Source organism: Pyxicephalus adspersus, chromosome 1 (assembly GCF_032062135.1).
Source record: "Pyxicephalus adspersus chromosome 1, UCB_Pads_2.0, whole genome shotgun sequence".
Taxonomy (NCBI): Eukaryota; Metazoa; Chordata; class Amphibia; order Anura; family Pyxicephalidae; genus Pyxicephalus; species Pyxicephalus adspersus.
The window spans coordinates 146,715,614-146,734,200 of record NC_092858.1 but is presented as its reverse complement, the minus strand read 5'-3'; the positions used below and the strand labels follow the sequence as shown (position 1 = coordinate 146,734,200).

General features: G+C 39.4%; 1 protein-coding gene across 3 annotated transcripts in view; it reads left to right on the top strand.

The window, feature by feature from the left end:
- Positions 1-14,396, top strand: part of FAM222B (family with sequence similarity 222 member B) — an 83,157-nt gene extending 68,761 nt beyond the window's left edge. For 2 of the 3 annotated variants that reach the window (XM_072430324.1, XM_072430334.1), the window contains one exon: positions 4,557-14,396. In XM_072430324.1, coding sequence (XP_072286425.1) covers positions 4,557-6,436 — 1,880 coding nt within the window. In that variant the 3' untranslated portion in view covers positions 6,437-14,396. Of the gene's footprint in view, positions 1-261; positions 343-4,556 lie in introns of all 3 variants that reach the window. The other variant, XM_072430342.1, reaches the window with a different exon arrangement.
- The last annotated feature ends 4,191 nt before the right edge of the window (positions 14,397-18,587 follow it).

The window sequence follows — 18,587 nt, the reverse complement described above, 5'->3', positions numbered from 1 at the left end:
AGGTCTTCAGCTAGGGAAGCTTACGCACAGCTATGTAATTGAAACGGCATTGGTTTTAACTTTGGATGACAAGAAATCCGTTTACTTTGCTTTTTTCTGCCCTTCTTTTCCCACTGTTCTGAGCTAACAAGAGTTTTGCAGATTTACAAGTTTACAAAGGGCTTGGATCTATATTTTCCCTTCAGTGGTCAGTGCCCTAGCCTTTACAGGTGTAAACACGATTACTCTGCCTTCTCACTGTTATACCTTCTCTCTAAACAGGTCTAGTAAGTTGCAGAAATCTGCTTTTCCGATGTGGTGCGATTTCGATGTAGCACAATCACCCGTCTACGCTAGCAATTTGTAAGTTCTGAGTGACAGTTTTTGTTGTCTTGCGAGAAATGTTCTGTTGTCTAACTTTTATGTATTGCATGATTGTTACCATGCTTGTTTGAGAAATAAAAGGAAATGGCTCACCCTTGGTTAGCAAAGAACTTTGTTTTAGCTGCTGATTCATGGAGTGCTCACTGAGGATGGGCATAGGTAATCACATTCTATATGTACAAGAATATATGCTCCAGCTTGCAAATAAGCAATTCTGATCCAATGAGAATATTCTGTAATGGTTGTAGAACCCTTGTGTTAGCTATGTGCAGCCTGCCAGTGTACAGTATTCGGTCTGCAATGCTAAAGACTTGAAATATTGTGGCTTCATCGGCTGCAGCCAGTTCTGGCGCCAGGAACTTTTGTTGTCAATGACAACCCGACGCATTAAGAGCAGGAACACTATACTTGAGCTTTACCCCTACTACGGATCCTTCTGTAGTAGGGACTGTAATCATTGTGATCTCTTCATTATGTGAACATGACATCACAGCACTTCCTCCTAGTCTGCAGACTAGATTAGCCTAGACACATATCCCCCTGCTACTTTGGCAATATTAGCTTGGAAAAAGACTATCCACCTGGCACCTACAGACATATCTGCAGGAATGCAAAGTGATTTATTGTATGTTGAAAGGTTGGCTTCTTTGTTATGTACATTCTTTAGCACAGGATTTCTTCCAGATGTTATGCGTGTCCATCCATGGACAAACAAGATGGTATATGGGGCAACACGGTGACTCGTGGTTAGCACTCTGGCCTTTCCAGTGTTAGGTCCCAGGTTCAAATCTCAGCCAGGACACCATCTGCATGGAGTTTGCAGGTTCTCCCCGTGTTGGTGTAGGCTTCCTCCAGGTGCTCCGATTTCCTCCCACATTCCAAAAACATGCAGTTAGGTTAATAGGCTTCTCCCCAAAAAGTGGGTTAATGACATATGAGTGAGCTAGGGACTTTCGATTGTGGGACAGCTAGTGACATCACTAACACGCTGTGTAATATGTCGGTGCCGTATAAATACTGTGTAATAATAATGCTACTGAAACTGGCTACCAGCAGCTGCAAATGCCCACCACATCTTCTGATGTAATCCAAATGTCTGATTTCAGCACTTTAGTGTTTTTAGATTATTATCTGTGTATACATTCATTTTCTATTGCTGTCATTTATTTCTTTTGACTTACTGACTTGATTATTTGGTGTGTAGCCTCATCCCTGAACCAGGACTGCGCTCTGTATTCTACGTTCACGTATGTGCATTTCCGTGTTCAACCCAGCCCCTGTATTGTGACCCAACTTTTAGGTAATCACCCAAAAACATCCGTGTGGTTACTGAAAAATGCCAGATGTTGCACCCGGCTACAAGGCTCTGGGGAGAACTTTGCATATGTTGTATACTAGTGACCAAGGCTACTAAATGAGAGGTAGTTTTAACATCTAATTAAACCTTAACAAGATAAAGAATCTTCAACTTTACATAAAGAGTTTTCTTTCTGTACATGTTTGTTGAAATGTAATGCTATATAGAAAAACTGAGATAAAAGTAATCCTTGGCAATGATGGCGTAGCATTGTTGGAGATTTGATGTAATGCCACAAAGCAGAACTAGAGTTTCTATTATTACATTGTGCTTCCCCTATAATTACTTTTTTTTTTTTTATTTTTTATTTTTTTTGTCTCCCACCCGCCGCAGAACATCGTTTTCGCTTACAGAGCATAAATATATTGTACAGAAATCCTTAGCACAACCTTATAAATCCAATATTCTGCCAATTCCATTGGTAAGACGCAATAACTGACCTCAGAAATCCAAGTGAAAGCACAACATCTTTTATTGTATTCTCTTTTTTTATGTTCTGTACACATAATTTTTCACTGAATTTTCTAGCAAATTGGACCAGTCGTTACTTTAGAGACTGTGGAGACTTTAGAGATGTCTGTGCAGTCGCAGCACCACCGCTCTTCACCTTCCTGTGCAACTATTTGTAGAAATAGGGGGCTGAATGAAGAGGAATACTTCAGTGTCACTTGTGTGAGCCTTCTGGGGCCCCTGACATAACACCCAGGATGGTGGCACATAGCCGCTTCAAAGCTTCTGGACCCAAGCAATGGATTTTAAATGCTAAAAACATGCATGAACTTCCCATATAACCATATATATTTTTTTTCTGATTGGTGTCCGTATGAGAAGGTAAAGGATTAATTACCCTTATCTTTAAAATTTTAAGCCCTTTGTATATTAAATCGTTTAGTCTTCAGATTGGACATGTGCAGTGGTGGACAGACCTTTGTACAAGCGGAGATTACAAAAAAAAATTTGAGCCATGTTCTTTTCAGGAGTATGGTGGGCTTGTAGGAAGTGGGTTGGACAATGTTTTCCCTTTTGTGGTAAAGCAACAAATTTACTTTAGTGCCGATTGTCCATCAAAGTAGGCTAATATGTCTCTATTCAGGGATATCCGTGCTATAAAAAAAGTATGATAAAGGCAAATATAAGCAATGAAGAAAAAGCCCATTACTTGGCCTTGAATGGCCAAGTATGAGCTTGCTTCAATGTACTGAGCTAGGCAATAATTCCACTATACCCCTGCAGGGAAAAACAATACGTTTACTCTATTACCACCCGTTCCTAACCCCTGTGCTGTCCTGATCAGTACAACAGGATATGGGGAGTGTGTAAAGCGATCACTTTCCTCCTAGGTTTTAGGCTAGGAATTCTTCTTGTGCAAATGTGTGGGCTCCTGGGTACATAAAGATTCAATTGGCAAGCCCTAGAGCTGTCTCAAGGGGTGCCTGTTTCATTTCCAAGTTGCAACATCTTCCTTTTCCTAAAGATCATATGTATCTGCGTTGGATCTGCGTTGGTAGTTAGATAAACTTTGCTTTGTCCTGCTTAAAAAAAAAAAACAGGTTTTAGAGCGGTGCATATCAAACTAAAGGTAATATCCATTCTAAACCTTGCCGAGCCCATGAGGGGTCATCGGTTAGTATTGTGGCAGAAGTAGAAGGTATCGTGCAGTATTGTTTTACACAATTTGCTAAGGGGTGTGCATGAGGGGAAAAAAAGTTTCTAGTTCTGAATAAAGGAATGTTTGGACTACAAAGGCTTACTTTATATGAAAGCTTTTCTCCCAAATATTTAATTTTTTTTTTTTTTTTTTTGTGGTCTTGTTTATATCGGCAGCATTCGTTTTTCCACCTTTTTGCGGATGAAGCCAAATCATGTCTGTTATGTTATGACAAGTTGTGTAGCTGAGGCTCATATTTTATAGTTTAAAGGCTACGTCTTATGTGGAATAAATTGAAATCGCGGTCACCTACTTGTCTTTTTGTACATTTGATTTGTTAAATCCTAACCCAAATTATGGTACACTACTGAAATAAAATAAAATTTACCAAGGCTATGCATGTTCTATGTACAATTATATTAAGTTTATTGGGCTTAATCTTGGTTTTGCTTGATATTTGAACTTGTCTTTGCTGTTATTTCATGTAACTGTAGTTGTTTTGGTATCTGTAAGTTCTAGTCTAGAAACAATATAAAATGTGTTTAATAAATGATGTTTAGAACATTTGAAAATTCTAATTTGCAGCTGTTTTGTGTCCCAGAAAGGATTCGATTGAAAATTTGTAGTTCGTCATTTTATTGTAGAGGTAGTACAAAGGACTGATGCAGCAACCAGTTAGAATGCTTTTTAGTGTGTTCCTGTTTTTGTTTTTTGTTTTTTTTTTTGTAGTTGACATCTGACAAGTTTACATCACAGTTTAGTTTGCTCTTAAAGTATAGTTTGAATGTATAACACAGCATTAAGACTGGAAAGTAGAAAAAGCAGCAGGGAAATGTCTGTACATACCTTTTTGCTTGTGTCGGGAGCCCTAAATTTTAGGTTTAAGGTACTTGGGGTATGCTGGCTTGTCACTATGAAGAACAGACTCGCTGGTAGGGGGATGAGACGGGGGTTCTCCTTTTGAAGACTCCCTAAGATATGTAGAGACAACTCTTGTAGCCTAAATTCCTCCTGCTACTTTTAAAGCTTTGACTGTATATAAAGATGCTTTATTAATTACACACCTCTCACAGGATATAGAATTTCAAGATTATATGATTTTCAGAATGTTAATTAACTAATTTTTTTGGTTTCCTTCTAAAAGCTTCTCATGCTTTAACATAGTTTGTCTTTGTTATTTTTTGGCAGGGGATACTACACAGAAGATGAGATCTGCTCAGCATCCTACTCCAGCAGAATTGGATGCTTATGCTAAGACAGTTGCCAATAATCCCCTTACAATAAAAATCTTTCCAAACAGCGTCAAGGTTCCGCAAAGAAAGCATATCCGCCGCACCGTGAACGGACTAGATACATCAGGACAGCGTTACAGTCCATATCCGTCGCAGGTCAGCACAAAGACCGGACTTCTTGCAATTGTCAAGTCCCCTGTTAAAAGTGTTTTGAAGGGCTTCGACGGCAACCGTGCTCGCCTCTTGCCAGACTCCATGATGAATCCCCCTTCTGCTCCATATGTTGCACCTAGCACTTTAAATCACCCTCAGGGGCTTTCCCGCCCCCAGCAAGCCCTACAGCATGCTCAGACTCTGCAGCACGCCCAAAGCATGCAACAGCAGACTTTGTCACACCCTCAGAGTATGCCACCTGGACTGCAGCACCCACATAGCCTGCCACACCCTCAGACGTTGCAGCACCCTCAAGGTGTGCCACAGGGGCTGCAGCATTCTCAGGGTCTGCAAAATACGCAGAGCATCCCCCAGCCGCAGGCCCTGCAGCATCCACAAAGTGTGCAGCATGCCCAGAGCATACCACAACCACAGACACTGCATCATGCGCAGGGAATTCCACAGACAATGCAACGTCAGCAGAGCATGTCACAGACTCTGCAGCACCAACAAAACCTCCCTCAGGTCCTGCAGCACCCTCAGAATATGTCTCAAGCGCTGCAGCATTCACAGGGAATTCAGCATCCGCAGAACATGGGGTCACAACATGTCCAAAGCATGCCCCAGCAGTCAAATTTGCAGCATGCCCCTGGCGTGACTCACCAGACTCTGCCACACCCTAACAACAACAACATTCTGCAGCCTGGTTTACATGGAACTCGAAAGATGCCAGATGCAGATGCCCCTCCGAATGTGACAGTGTCTACCTCAACCATCCCCCTTTCTATGGCTGCAACTCTGCAGCAAAATAGACCACCTGACCTTGGAAGCATTGTGCACCAGATCAACCAATTTTGTCAGGCTAGGGCTGGCATAGGCACTACCTCTGTCTGTGAGGGACAGATCGCCAACCCCAGTCCTATTAGTCGTAACCTGCTTATCAATGCAAGCACCAGGGTCTCTACTCACAGCATCCCTATGCCTTCCTGTGTTGGATCAGCTGTAGACCATGCTGCTGCTGCTGCTGCTATTTCCTCTGCTGCCTCTGGGAATGTCCCTATGGTGAACATGAGCAGAGTCCCCTCCTCATACCCTGGTGACCTGAAAGCTATGGCATGGAACCAGCATCAGCTGGTACATCTGCAGCAAATGTGTGGAGAGTCTGCAGTTCCTCCTGGAAAACACGCTCAGAGAGAGATTGCTGCACAGGGATTTCCTGGCAAGCAGAACTACCCACAAGAACTGTGCATGAGCCAGTCTTATGGCCTGAAACCTCCCATTGATAAACCCACCCCTTCCCCTCCTGTAAATGGCTTGCCAGGCCCTCTGCCATATACTAATGGACATTATTTTCAGCCTGTATGGAATAACATTCTGCCTACTCCAAACAGCGACAGTTCTGGATCACAGGACCTCACCATGCCTTTCCACGGAGCACAAGCAACTGGTGCACCATTGGATTGTGCTGGTGGTACTCACTATAGATCTGTTGGGGGTGGATCTTCCAGCCAGAATAATGTGATGCAGACCATGGATTACCTCTCTGGAGCAGACTTTCAACAGTCCTGCTTCAGAGATCAGAGCATGGCCCCCCTTGCCAAGGTTCAGAGACCCCAAATGAGTAGAGCTCCTGAACCAGCTGATAGTCGAAGTATTCATGTTCAGCATCCAGGGTATAGGTAGGCGACAGAGAAAGTTTAGTCTTAAGTGATTAGCAAGGCTCTTGTATCCTCTTCAATTGCCAAACTTGTTGTGATCATTATATGCAAAGCAAGCCACTCGGTGCTGCAATTCATTGTTTAAAATTTTTTTTTTTTTTTTTGAAAACCCTTAATACTTTCAGTGGTTGTGTAGACTGTGTTGCCTTCAATTTTTTTTATCTTCCTGGCACTGACGGGCTTCTATATGCTGCTTTGTTTTTATCTTGGGAACACTAAGCCCTAATGCGTGTTATGCCTTGTTTACTCCTTTCACTTTTAAACCCCCTCCTTTTAACTCTTGCTTCAGGCAATACAGGTGGAAAAGGTCAATCTCCTCTTTAGCACTGTCAGGGAATTAGATACACAGGATCCACAGATCCTAATATTTATTTATGTACCTCTGTTCTGCAATCTACTGGTATCTTTATGTGCCATTGAGGAAAAGCAGCCTGTTTCATTTGTATCCAATATTTGATATCTGTGCAGCCAAGAAATGCAATGGGAATGCACACAAATTTAGAGAAACTATTAAAATTTGTTTTTAGTGGGAAAGTGTGTTTAAACATTGTTATATTTCAGTAATTTTTAAGCTAAGAGCCCAAAGGTCCTTCTGTTTTACAGTGATTGCCAGGCATCAACATGGTAGGCTTTACTTGTGTCAGACACGGCACACGGTAACATTTATCTCTTTGTGCTGGGTTTCCGTGTCATGTCGGCTGCTGTTGTCTTTCAATGGCAAAGTAACAGGTGTCGCAAGCATAGGTAAAAACAAACGTGCTCTTTGCCTTACGATTAGCATATATGGACACTTTGCTCCAATGCTTATTTGAATGCAATTTTCAAAAATGTAGGAAAAGAACTTGGTATTGCTTGAGTGGCAGTTTGGGGTCTTTAGGAAAAAGCTTGGTACCCCCTGGGTTGTTGGGAAAGCATAAAGGCAAACCAGCCTTTATTGTAAATACACAGCCTTCTCTAAACTGCAGTACTAGTTTGTGTACACAATTTTGTAATGCTAAGGGAAGGGACTCGGCTAACCAGTAGCAACACAAATTTATTTTGGAGGGTAAATGCACTACAGCAGTTTGGTACGTTCTAGTTTTTCATTTTTATTTTTTTATTTTTATTTTCACCTAGCTGCTATAGTGCCTTAATTAGTCTTACAACAAAAAACTGTTTAATAGTAGGACAGTTTTCTTTTAAATCCCCTAAATTTTAAACACATCACCATTCTAAATAGTAGCTTTTTAAGTATATCTGCAATAATGTGTTTGAAGTCAACCTATTTTTAGGTTGCCTTTATATGCTTAATTATATGCAGGTTTACATTGTCAGTAGCTGAGTGAATAAATACCCCCCCCCATCAGCATCATTTATAAGCAAAGGCTGGTTACATTAGTATTTTAGTTTAAGTGACTCACTGGGGTATAATAAAAGCCAGTGGTATGGCCTGCTGGTGGACTTTTTGCCTGTCATCCATTCAGGGAATCTCACTTTCTCCTCTAGACTCTACCTTTTTTTTTTAACTTTCTTAGAATTCCAGTGTTCTTCCTACCCCCTTTTAGCCGGGTCCACCACCTGGGCTATTTTCAGTAACCAGCCAAAAACAGCTGGGGTGGTTACTGAAGGACCCAAAAGTTGGGTGGTAATACAGGGGCTGCCGCCTGCCTTTTGGCTTCTTCCCACCCAGCTTAAAAAAAAAAAATTCTGTGAACAATACTGTTTTTCATTACAGTTACTTCATTAATTCAATTTTTCATTACTTTTTTCAGCATGTCTGTTTAAAAAATGGGACAGGATAGGTATACTGTAGTCCTAGTTAGAAATAATAAATTCCCTAGAGAAATCAGCCATATTTTAGTCCAAACTGGGAACAATAAAAATTACTTTGGCTGTGCCGTAAGCTGTAGAGAATTGTTGAACATGCAGACACATGCTGACCACACTCAGACGGGGTGAAATATACATATACAGGTACATAGGAACACCTGCTGTACCAGCTTATCTTTAGAGCTATTGATGGACAGGCATCAGAATGTCTTTCCATGTCACTTTAAGAAATGCCATTGTTAGGCTGGTGGCAAGGGAAATGCAGGTCTGACACGTTTAGCTTAATTGGCTGCCTTGACCAGAGAAACATTCTAATACATACAATATATTCAATATGTGAATATATCATTGCAGCTATTGACCATAAAACTAAAAGCAACATGTCACATTACATCTAACACTTCACCATCATTCCTTATTAAACCTGCTTACCAAAACCACTAAATAAACATACTGCATGTCTAATTCTAAGATTTAAATGAGTGCATGAGTTGTGTACATCATCGTGTCCGGTAGTAGTTCAAGAATTACCCCATTTTTAGATGGCTACAAACATTATGTAGTAATGACCTAAATCGTATTTGTGGTAATGTTTCAAATTACTACATTTAATCCTGTCTTTTTTTTTTTTTTTTTCCCACAGTCAGCAAGGCATAGATCCACTGCCAAGTTTTTAGAGCAGGTTTATTCAACCCAGGGAAAATGGCTCCAAACCTGCCTAGAAATCTCTTTGTTGGGTAGAGACTGTAGAGAAGTGTTGGAAACCTCTTTGGCTTTCTGTCCCAGTGACAACAACTCCCATCTGTTATTAGGCTTTTAGGTTTGAAGGGCATGAGGGTGAGAATGTTATGGTTGTTGTTGCGTTTTTGTTTCTGTGTGCCTGCTATGATAATGTAATTGTGACTATATGAAAGACATTATGTGTTTTAAGTACATAGTATTCATTTTTATCATAGTAGTAAAATAACTTTAGAATGTAGGATAAAACTCCAAAGTGCAGCCTTTAAAAACCTAAACTTATCTGCATTTTTTTTGATAATTTGATTTGTTCTATAGATGGTTGTGACATCAATACATGTCAATTTAACCCTTCTATGTGCTTTTTGTTGAGGCTCTGTATTAGTGGTCTAATACGCAAATATTTTTTTTTTTTCTGAAAATGTTAGCTGCTGGATTAGTGGATTCAGAATGTTGTGCCAGTGACCTAAAGCAGATCAGTTGTTCTAGAAACATTGTAGGTTTCGGGCCATTGACTTATACAGCATTGAAGCCATTTCCAGAAGGTGACCATGGCAGCCTACATATTTTAGTACAGTTTTTTTCCTTCATGCCTCTAAAATATCAATCTATGTACTTTATACGGATGATCTTGTGTGTTTTCCGATCACATTATTTTAGAAAACCTGCCTGTTTTTTATCAGCATAGCCACCTTTTTGAATAATAAGGCCATTTAAAAAAGCTGCTGATAAAATCGGATATTGATCATAAGGATTGCATAGCCAGAAGTCACCACAGGATGTAAAGTTTTTTTTTTGTTTTGTTTTGTTTTACCTGAAGCTAAAGGGATAATAGACCTAAAATACATGTGGCCTTACACATACAAGTAGGTATTTGAGTGTGTTTTGCTTTTAAATGCTAACACAACTAATACAAACTATTTTTTCCTCCCCCACTTGCTGTTGGCTTCATCTGCTTCTGCAAGAATGCCGGGTGAGAGCGTAACATGGGTGAGGATACATTGGGGCTATTGTATGGCCATGTAACCTGAAGGGTTCTTAAGTAGATTAGGGCAGCAGTGGATGAATAGGCTTTGCCAGTATCTACCAAAGACTAAAATGGTAATTGGGGGGTCTTTAAGCATTTTTTAAAGGGGTTTCCCACAGAATTTGTTTGGGATACTAGAGGGCAACTTCTGTACCAGCTTTTCTCAACCACCATCTATGAATTTATAGTTTGTTACTGCAGTGTATATGTGAAGGCTTAGTCCTGCTTGCAAAAGTTTCTATTATGATGACAGCCCCTTCTAGTATAGGATTTTTAGAAGTTTTTGATATTCCTGTTGCTAAATGGTTTATCACATGGTAGTCTAGTAAATGTGGGGTACTTTTTTTTTTTTATCCTTTATCCCTTTGAATGGGCCCTAGAAAAGCTTCAACATGCAAATATGATGCTGAAGTGCCAATGCATTTAATGACAATATATGTGTCCATTAGGGTGCAATGTATTGTTGGGAGTAGTGGTGAATAGGGTTGTAACACTTGTTACCATGCACAGTAACCTACACAGTAAATTCATCCTTAAAACTTTTTGCTACAAAGTGTGGTAATGTGCAGGCATCTTCAGGTTCCACAGAACAATGGGATACAGTTGTCACTTCTCCTGGGCTCTCCCACACCTCACTTGGGGTTAAAGTGGACCTTGAACTGAAAGTATATATAAGCTGCCATTTCTGACCTAGTTAATAAAATAAAATATGCAGCTTGCCCAGTTGGTGTTCTGATACTCTGCTTGTATTACCTTCTGATTCACTGACCCAGGAGTGTGCAGCTCAGATGTTTAGCTTGCAAATGCAATTATAAGTATGCTTGTTGTAGGACATAAATGAAACCAAAGGATCGTCTTTACATCTAGGAAAACAGCATTTCTTAAAACTAGTTAAGCAATGGCAGCATGGATTATCTTTTATTAGGTCCACTTTAGGCTGCCCATCATAGTAATCCCCAACATGTACTTGCAGGAGGGGGTAAAACCAAAGGCATACTTCAAACGACTGGGGCTGTCCGATGCCTGCTGTGTATAGGGGGGAGGGGGTTCCCCCCATAAAACTATATTCATTATTCTGATACCTAAAACTTTTATAGTTATGGATGACAACATCCAATCAGATAGCCTTGGTACACCATCCCTGGAAAAAAAAAACCTGTCCAGAAGTTTGTCTAATGTCCTAGCTTTCCACATAACAGCTTTATCTCAAATGCATATTGTGCCTTTAAAGATACTTCAGTGGTGAAGAAATTCAGCCAGCAATAAAAAAATTTTTTTTTGGTTGGTTTGGGGGGGGGAACCTTGCTAGCCCATTCTCCCCTTACAAAGTTTTTTTTTTTTTTTTTTGCAAAAGTGACATTAGCCCTTTAGTTCAAATGCAGCTTGCGGTATTGTAAGATTTCAGAATATAAGGCACACAAGCTCCTTTTTGTATACATTTTTTACATGAAACTTTCTTTTCATGGGTAGCTTAAGGAGCTTGTAGTATACACTGTGAAGTGCTGAAACAGCATGCGCCCCATGTGAACCAAAGGGTTACATATAATATACTAGTGAAAATAACTGGGGCTTTATTTGTATTTATGTAAAATAAGTCTGTAAGGCTTTGTTGACTGTGAAATGTGTGTTTTTATACTCCATTTTTTAAGCTGTATGTTCTTCCAAATCAAATTTGTAGTCGCATGACACTGTTCTGGGCTATGGGTTCTTTTGCATAAATGTCCCGTTGGCTTCAAACTCTGTAAAAGGCAGTACTTGGGGGGGACAGTTTGAAAGACAACCCCATATGAGAATTGTACCATTTTTGTATGGATTATGAGGAGACTGTTAATTCCATTAATGTGTACCTACACAATGGAGGGAGTCTTATGTTCATGAGACATCTGTTGTAATAGCCAGGCAATGAGCTACATCTACATACTGGGCGCTTTGCATTGTTCTGTAGTGTGTTTATATAATTGATAAAACTGGCTGACTCCATTGTGTCTAGATGACATGTGCAATTAATTGCGGACCGGTTTAAGCACTTCATTTCCATGTTTAAATTTTTTTTCGTAAATATTTTTTTATTTTTTAATATTTTTTATATTTTTCCCACAAGTGCACCGAAATGAAAACTGGTGCTGGATGTTGGTTTGCACTGTAGCTCCTCGTTAAGGTATATAATTGCTGCTGGACAGCCATGCAGATTACTTCCGCAAGGCACACTATGCTCTGTGCAAACGAATTCCGGCACCGTTTGGCATTGTGCTTTATTAAACATTATAATGATCACAACAAAGTTTGAGGTTGAATGTTAAAAAATTAGGGGTGGGGGGAATTAAAAATGTAACACTTTCTATGTACACTGGCTAAAAAGTTAATGCTATACTACTGTAATTAAGTGTAATATTTCTGTATGAATGTTGCTTGTTAGTGTGGGTTTGAGTAGACTGGTATGAGTGAACCCACCAACGTCACTGGCTATGTCCCTCACCGACCTTCTGATAGACAAACAAAAGCCTTAAAGTATTTGCCTCTATAGACTTTTTTTTAGTTTCCTCTCTTTGCAGACCTATCATCCTCAGTTGAATCCTACTGATGCCAGTAGCTGCATGCACATAAACATTAGCTCCCCAGCCACTTAACCAAGTAGAGCTTTGACTCTCTATAGTCCCAGTGGTGTTCTGACCCAGTACTTATGCTCTGTAAAGGTCCACATTTTTGCCTGATCCTTTACAAAGCCATGTGACACTAGTTCTTGCCAATATGGAAAGCAAATATGATGCAAGATGTTGGGTATATTTTATGACATGCAAAGAGCATTGCCTTACAAAAGCTTTTTTTGGCATAGTGCTGGAACAGATGGATTCATGATTGTCCACAGTGGGCTGTACTTGTGATGGCCAACCTTTCCATCAACCAACCAACCAGCCAGCAGAACCAAGAAAATTCTCAGCCGAATGTTTCTAAATAACAAGGATTAATATTTTAGCATGGTATTCTGTGGCTTCCTGTAATGGTTTATCTGCTTTTTGCAAAGTTTATATTGCCCCTGGCACCTTCTGCTACTGCGTCCCTTGAGGCCAAATGGAACCATAGGCTACTGGTTGGGTGACGGGGCTGTGGGCTCCTGCTGTTTTTACTGCATTATCTTAGACACTTGTAGAGTTCAAACACAACATCTTGTTGCTCTTCAGACATCACAATCTTTGGATACAAGCAGTTTGTTACCCAATATTTTGCAGTTTTGGCTGCTGCAGGCACACAGCTAGCTAACACTGCATTAAAATGCAACAAGTTGTCTCACTTTCTAGCCAGAAGTTGTATTCGTGAATCTGGACCAAAACAAGGGGTAAGGTGCTATGTCGACACTACTAAATGGCCATGCTGCTCTGTTCCGTGTCCCAGTGCTGCTTTGGTAGGGGGAATTGGTCTTTTATTGTTCATATATTGTTTCTGCAGGTATGTTCTGCTACTCACGTCTGACTTTAAAATCAACCTTATTTGTCTACAGCTCTTACTAGGCCCACAACCCCCACAATGTGAAATTGCACCCAGTGTCACTTTTTTTTGTGAATGAAAGATGACAGATCATAATTTTTTTTTTTTTTTTTTTTTGTAAGCATGTGGAAAACACAAAGCTATACAGAAAATAGGACAAATAAACTGAAGTTTTGAAGTGATGCTCCTAGGTGGGTAGAACTCTTCAATTTGTTAATAGTAGTTGGGGGAGGGGGGTAGAAAACCATTTTTAATCTTTATTTTTCTTTAAAAACAATGTAGATCTTAAAGTTCCCCTTTTTAAGTTTGTTTTTTTCCAAGAATAGCTGTTTTATAGTATCTATTTTCCAATTATCTGTTTTCCTAAGAGCAAATACTTTGCTTTATTTCTTATCTGTGTTAGTCTATTAAAAGGTATTTTGACTTAACTCTTTCCACGCCAGAGTGCTTCTGTTGGTTGCCCTCCTGGCCCGAGGCCAGTGTCAAAGTATCCATAGCACAGTAATGAACATTGGACTAAAGACTTGTGTGCTGGCTGGTGTTGCCTTATTTAAACAAAACCCACAAGTAATGTAAAAAAAAAATGCCTATGTTCTGCCAAATGACAGCAAAATAATGAAGTTCTAATTTATTTGAAATTTGTGTCCTGAGTAATTGCAGTTTCCAGTGCTGAAAAGCAAAGGTAAGATGGAAGCTGCCACGTCATGCAATATTTTCCCATACATGTTCTCTCCCAGAAGCCGCTTTCATTCCATCCCTTGCCTGGGCCCTGACTCTTACAGTGATATCCTGCTATGTTGGACCCTGTAAACTGTATTTTACCATCCAGATACAATACACCTCCTCTAATAAAAACATTGGAATCCTTGTTTTTTCAGTCTTATTGGCTTTATGCTGAGGCAAATCTGTTTTGTGGTTTAATCTCTGGTTTTTACTTGTGTAATGACCCATTTCTCTGATTTATCAAGTACCTGTGTACACATTTGCATGTTCACATGGGCTCTGACATGATGGAAATATAGGAGCTGCCCTTGTTTGATTGCTAAAGCTCCACAGCTGTTATCTTCAGCTTTGCTAGATACATATTGAGCCTGTGACCCAGAACAATCGTGCGGCTAGGAAAGGATCTAGACATGCCAACCATACCGATCCTTGGCTTTAGAAGACCTTTAACCTAAATGAGGAGGACCGTCCTGGAGTTGGCAGCTCCCATTTTTCTAATGATATTCCTTTAAAACCTGAATCCCAGGCACATAGCTGAATCCAGAGATGAAATACAGGTAGGTTTACCTGGTAAATGATTTGTGTATCTGTTAATCTATTGAGATTTTCATAGCTTTGTCACTCCACCTATCAATGTCTAGAAGATCAGAAACCTTTTTTTTTTATTATTACTGTTCAGTGACTTTTTCTATTGATCCTCCTATTCTATGACCTACAGTGAAAGGAGAAATGTCACAAACGGCATGAAAGATATACATCTGTAATAATGAATACTGAGCAAAAATAAAGTGTATCCTTTTTATGTGGAATTCTAATTTAAAGTACATGGGTACATTTTTTTATTAATGAAAAATGTACGGTGAAGAACACCAACAGGTATTTTTTTTTTTTTTTTTATAAAGGCCAATATTCAGATATATAAGAAAAATAATTAAAAATATTTACATTAAAAACAAGATTTTTAAAGTACATAAGATACAATAAAAAATATAATTACAAACATAGATAGACCTCTCCTTCCAGAATATCCCTGGTTTGGGGATCTTTTCTGAACTAATCTCTACGCGTTTCACGGAATTATCCGCTTCTTCAGGAGATAGGAGAGAGTCTGGTGTTTATATTTTCAGCAACCCTCTCTTAAAAATTCATCTATAGATGCAGGGCATCTACTGTGGCAGTAGGGCAATGATATATTCCAATCTCTATGCACATCCATTTACCTATTTTGCCTGGCCCCTATGGTCTCCAATATACATAACAATAGTCAATTTTGTTATTCCAGTTGAATCGACCACACTAACGTTTACCAGCCAAACCACGCTGTGCCTGCTTCCCCGTGTGTGTAGGAGGCCTCCTACTCCTAATTAGCCAAATGGAACTTGTTCTGAGTCTTGATGTTCACAAAAACTTACCTCTGTTTGTCTCAACCACCTTTGTAAAAAAAAAAAAAAAAAAAAAAATATCAATACAGATGTTTGTGGGTCTATACCCTGTTTCCAGCAATACTTCCCTTTAACATCCTTGCTTATAATACACTGTGCTGTGGAAGGTCTGGTCTCATAGATTGGTTACTCTATGCAGGTCCCCCTTTGTCCATGATGCACCTATCTAATAGTAGGGCGCATGGTGGAGGTAATGCATTTTTATCATTTTCTTACAGACTTCTATGATTGTTTTTCATCAAAGTGTGTTAGTACTTTAAATTTAGTTAATTCAAATATTTATACCATGGTTCATTATTTTGTGCATAACCCTCCCTAAAGTTTACCCACACACTGTAAACTGCTGTTTGGTTCTAAATGGATTTATTTGGCTAAAAATATCATTCTGTTTATCTTTTAGACTAATTTACAAAAAGTCCTGAAGGCAACTGCATTTTCAGCAAGTTTCTATAAAATGTGTGTAAGCTTAATGTTGCTTTGCATTTCAGCTTAAACTCTGGATGTTCAAATTGATAAAGGATTCAGTGCTTTTAAAGGTAAGGTGTACGGTATTTTCATGGGGGCCGATTTATTATTCCCTCTCTCCCTTCCATTTTTGAATGCATTTATAGACTCTACTGGATGGAGTTTTCATTAGCTTGATAGTCATGCTCTCCCTGAGAGGTTGCCACACCGGGAGTGCTTTTTTTGCAGTGGGGTGGCCAACTTACACACACACACCAACACCAGAAAAGTTCCACCATAAATATTTTGAAATACAAAAAGTTTACCTGTCAAAACTACGGACCCCCTGCCTGTGCTGCTCGATTGCGATCTTGAGACCTAAGCTTGTGGACGATTTCACCATCCGGCATGCCTAAGTATATTGACTGCCATAACCCAGCTTTGTATGGTTTTCTCCTTCTACGTTCTGATGTGACATAAGGGAACACAGGAGGAACAACTGTAAGAAGATTATAGGTAGCAAAGTTTTCATGATTGTTGGATCCTGAAAATTCTTCAGTAAGCTCAGCTTTTGTCCGTGAGAAGTTCTGCTTCATCTGTCCGATCACATATCTAGTATTACCTAGTCACATTTAGCTGGTATATGTTTTGTAGTCATTATTGGCTCTGCGTGCCAGGAAAATATCTTAGTAGAACAGAAACCTTAAACCAATCTGTATAGAAGGCTGATGTTGATTGTCCAAGAACAGGATGAGAGGTATAAAACGTTTTGGAACCACCCTGATGCAGTTGCATGATTCCATATTTGGTGTTGGAAAGTCAGGTTTACATGACTTATGATATGAATTGCTAAATTAAAAAAAAACCTTTAGAATTTACTATATTTTAATTTTTTGGAATGTTTTCCAAAAACTTATTTTTTGAAAGGTTTAGCCTTCCACAAAAGCTTGCATTCCAAACTCCTCTGCACTGGATGTACCAAGTTACGTTGTTTGTTTGGATGTTAAGTCCTTTAGATGTACAGGCTTTTGTATCCAAGCATTCCTGGGCTTAAGAAACAAGGATGCAATGTTTAAGAATCCGCCAGCTAGATCTGGGATGTCTATTACTTTGGCTTCTACTTTTCCCACCTGTTCCAAATTCCTTTGTTTTTTTTCTTGGTCTTCTGGATGTTGTTTGAAAACCCAGTCCATGTAATCTCAACCTTTTGAAAGCTTTCCTCAGATGTCTGTGCACTTGTTACTTAGGCTTTGTTGTTGTTACTATCTACGCGCTGTTCTAATAACCCCAGTTTGTGTTCCACTAGGAGAAGGAGTCAAGATGCATATACTGGCCTGTGGATAGGTTTTCTGTAGACCCTAATGGCCAAATCACATCCCCCGTTCCATAGAAAAGTCATAATAAAGTGCTCATACGCTCTAGATTAAAGCCAAATAGTTATTACTATTGTGAAGTCCAGCTGAACTGACATCTTATACATAATTTTAAACCTGATTATGCATTACACCATGTTTAAGCTGGAACATGTTTAAATACGTTTTTTTTTTTTTGTTTTTTTTTATGTATGACTATTGTTTATCGGCTCTAAGACCAACTCCCAAGTTTATTTCAAACTCCCTTGGCTTATGATTAACATTCACCTGATTTTTTTTTTTCTTCTCCTTCCCTTATGAAGAGGTAACATACAGTCATGGATATATTCAGAACCAAATTCCCCTACAGCGTGATTTATGCTTTCCATTTATGATCCTACCAATGTCTGTGCTTAAGCGTGGAATCTATTTAGAGTTTTACATATAGGGGACAAAGTGTTTGCCCCCTGTCAAGTAATGTAACTGGGAACAGGGACTTGGTGGGTGTCCATCCCATGGAAATTTGCACTGCAAAAAATATATAGCTTCACAGTGTTCAACCCAGAAATTTTTTATAGCTGCATGGGAATAAATAGTAGGTGGAAGGTGGCCCCTGTATTGTCACCCAACTCTTCAATAACCACCCAAAAACAGATGGTTACTAAAAATTGCTGGCTGGTGCACCCAAGTAAAAGGGGCTGGGGGAGAACATTGCTTCATATAGCTGTAAAATTGCTGAAGTAGAGCAATAAAGACCATTTGCATAGGCATTGATGACATGACTTGGATGTTACATTCTGCCATTCATTATAGCAAAAAAATATCAAAAAGATATAAAGGTTTTATAGACAGACTCCACTGTTCTGACATTGTGTGGCACAATTTATCTCCTGGTTATAATGTCATTCTATGTACTTTGACACATTCATTGTTCTGAATTTGTTGTGTTTTGCCAACTAGGGGTTATTGAATGGTAGCCACTTAATGTTCTATGTGAGAAGATGCCACTGACAGTGGGTCTATGCAATATTACTGTACTTCAGAAGGACCAACACCTATGCAGACTTTCCAACACCAAGGATGAGATTTTGTAAGAAC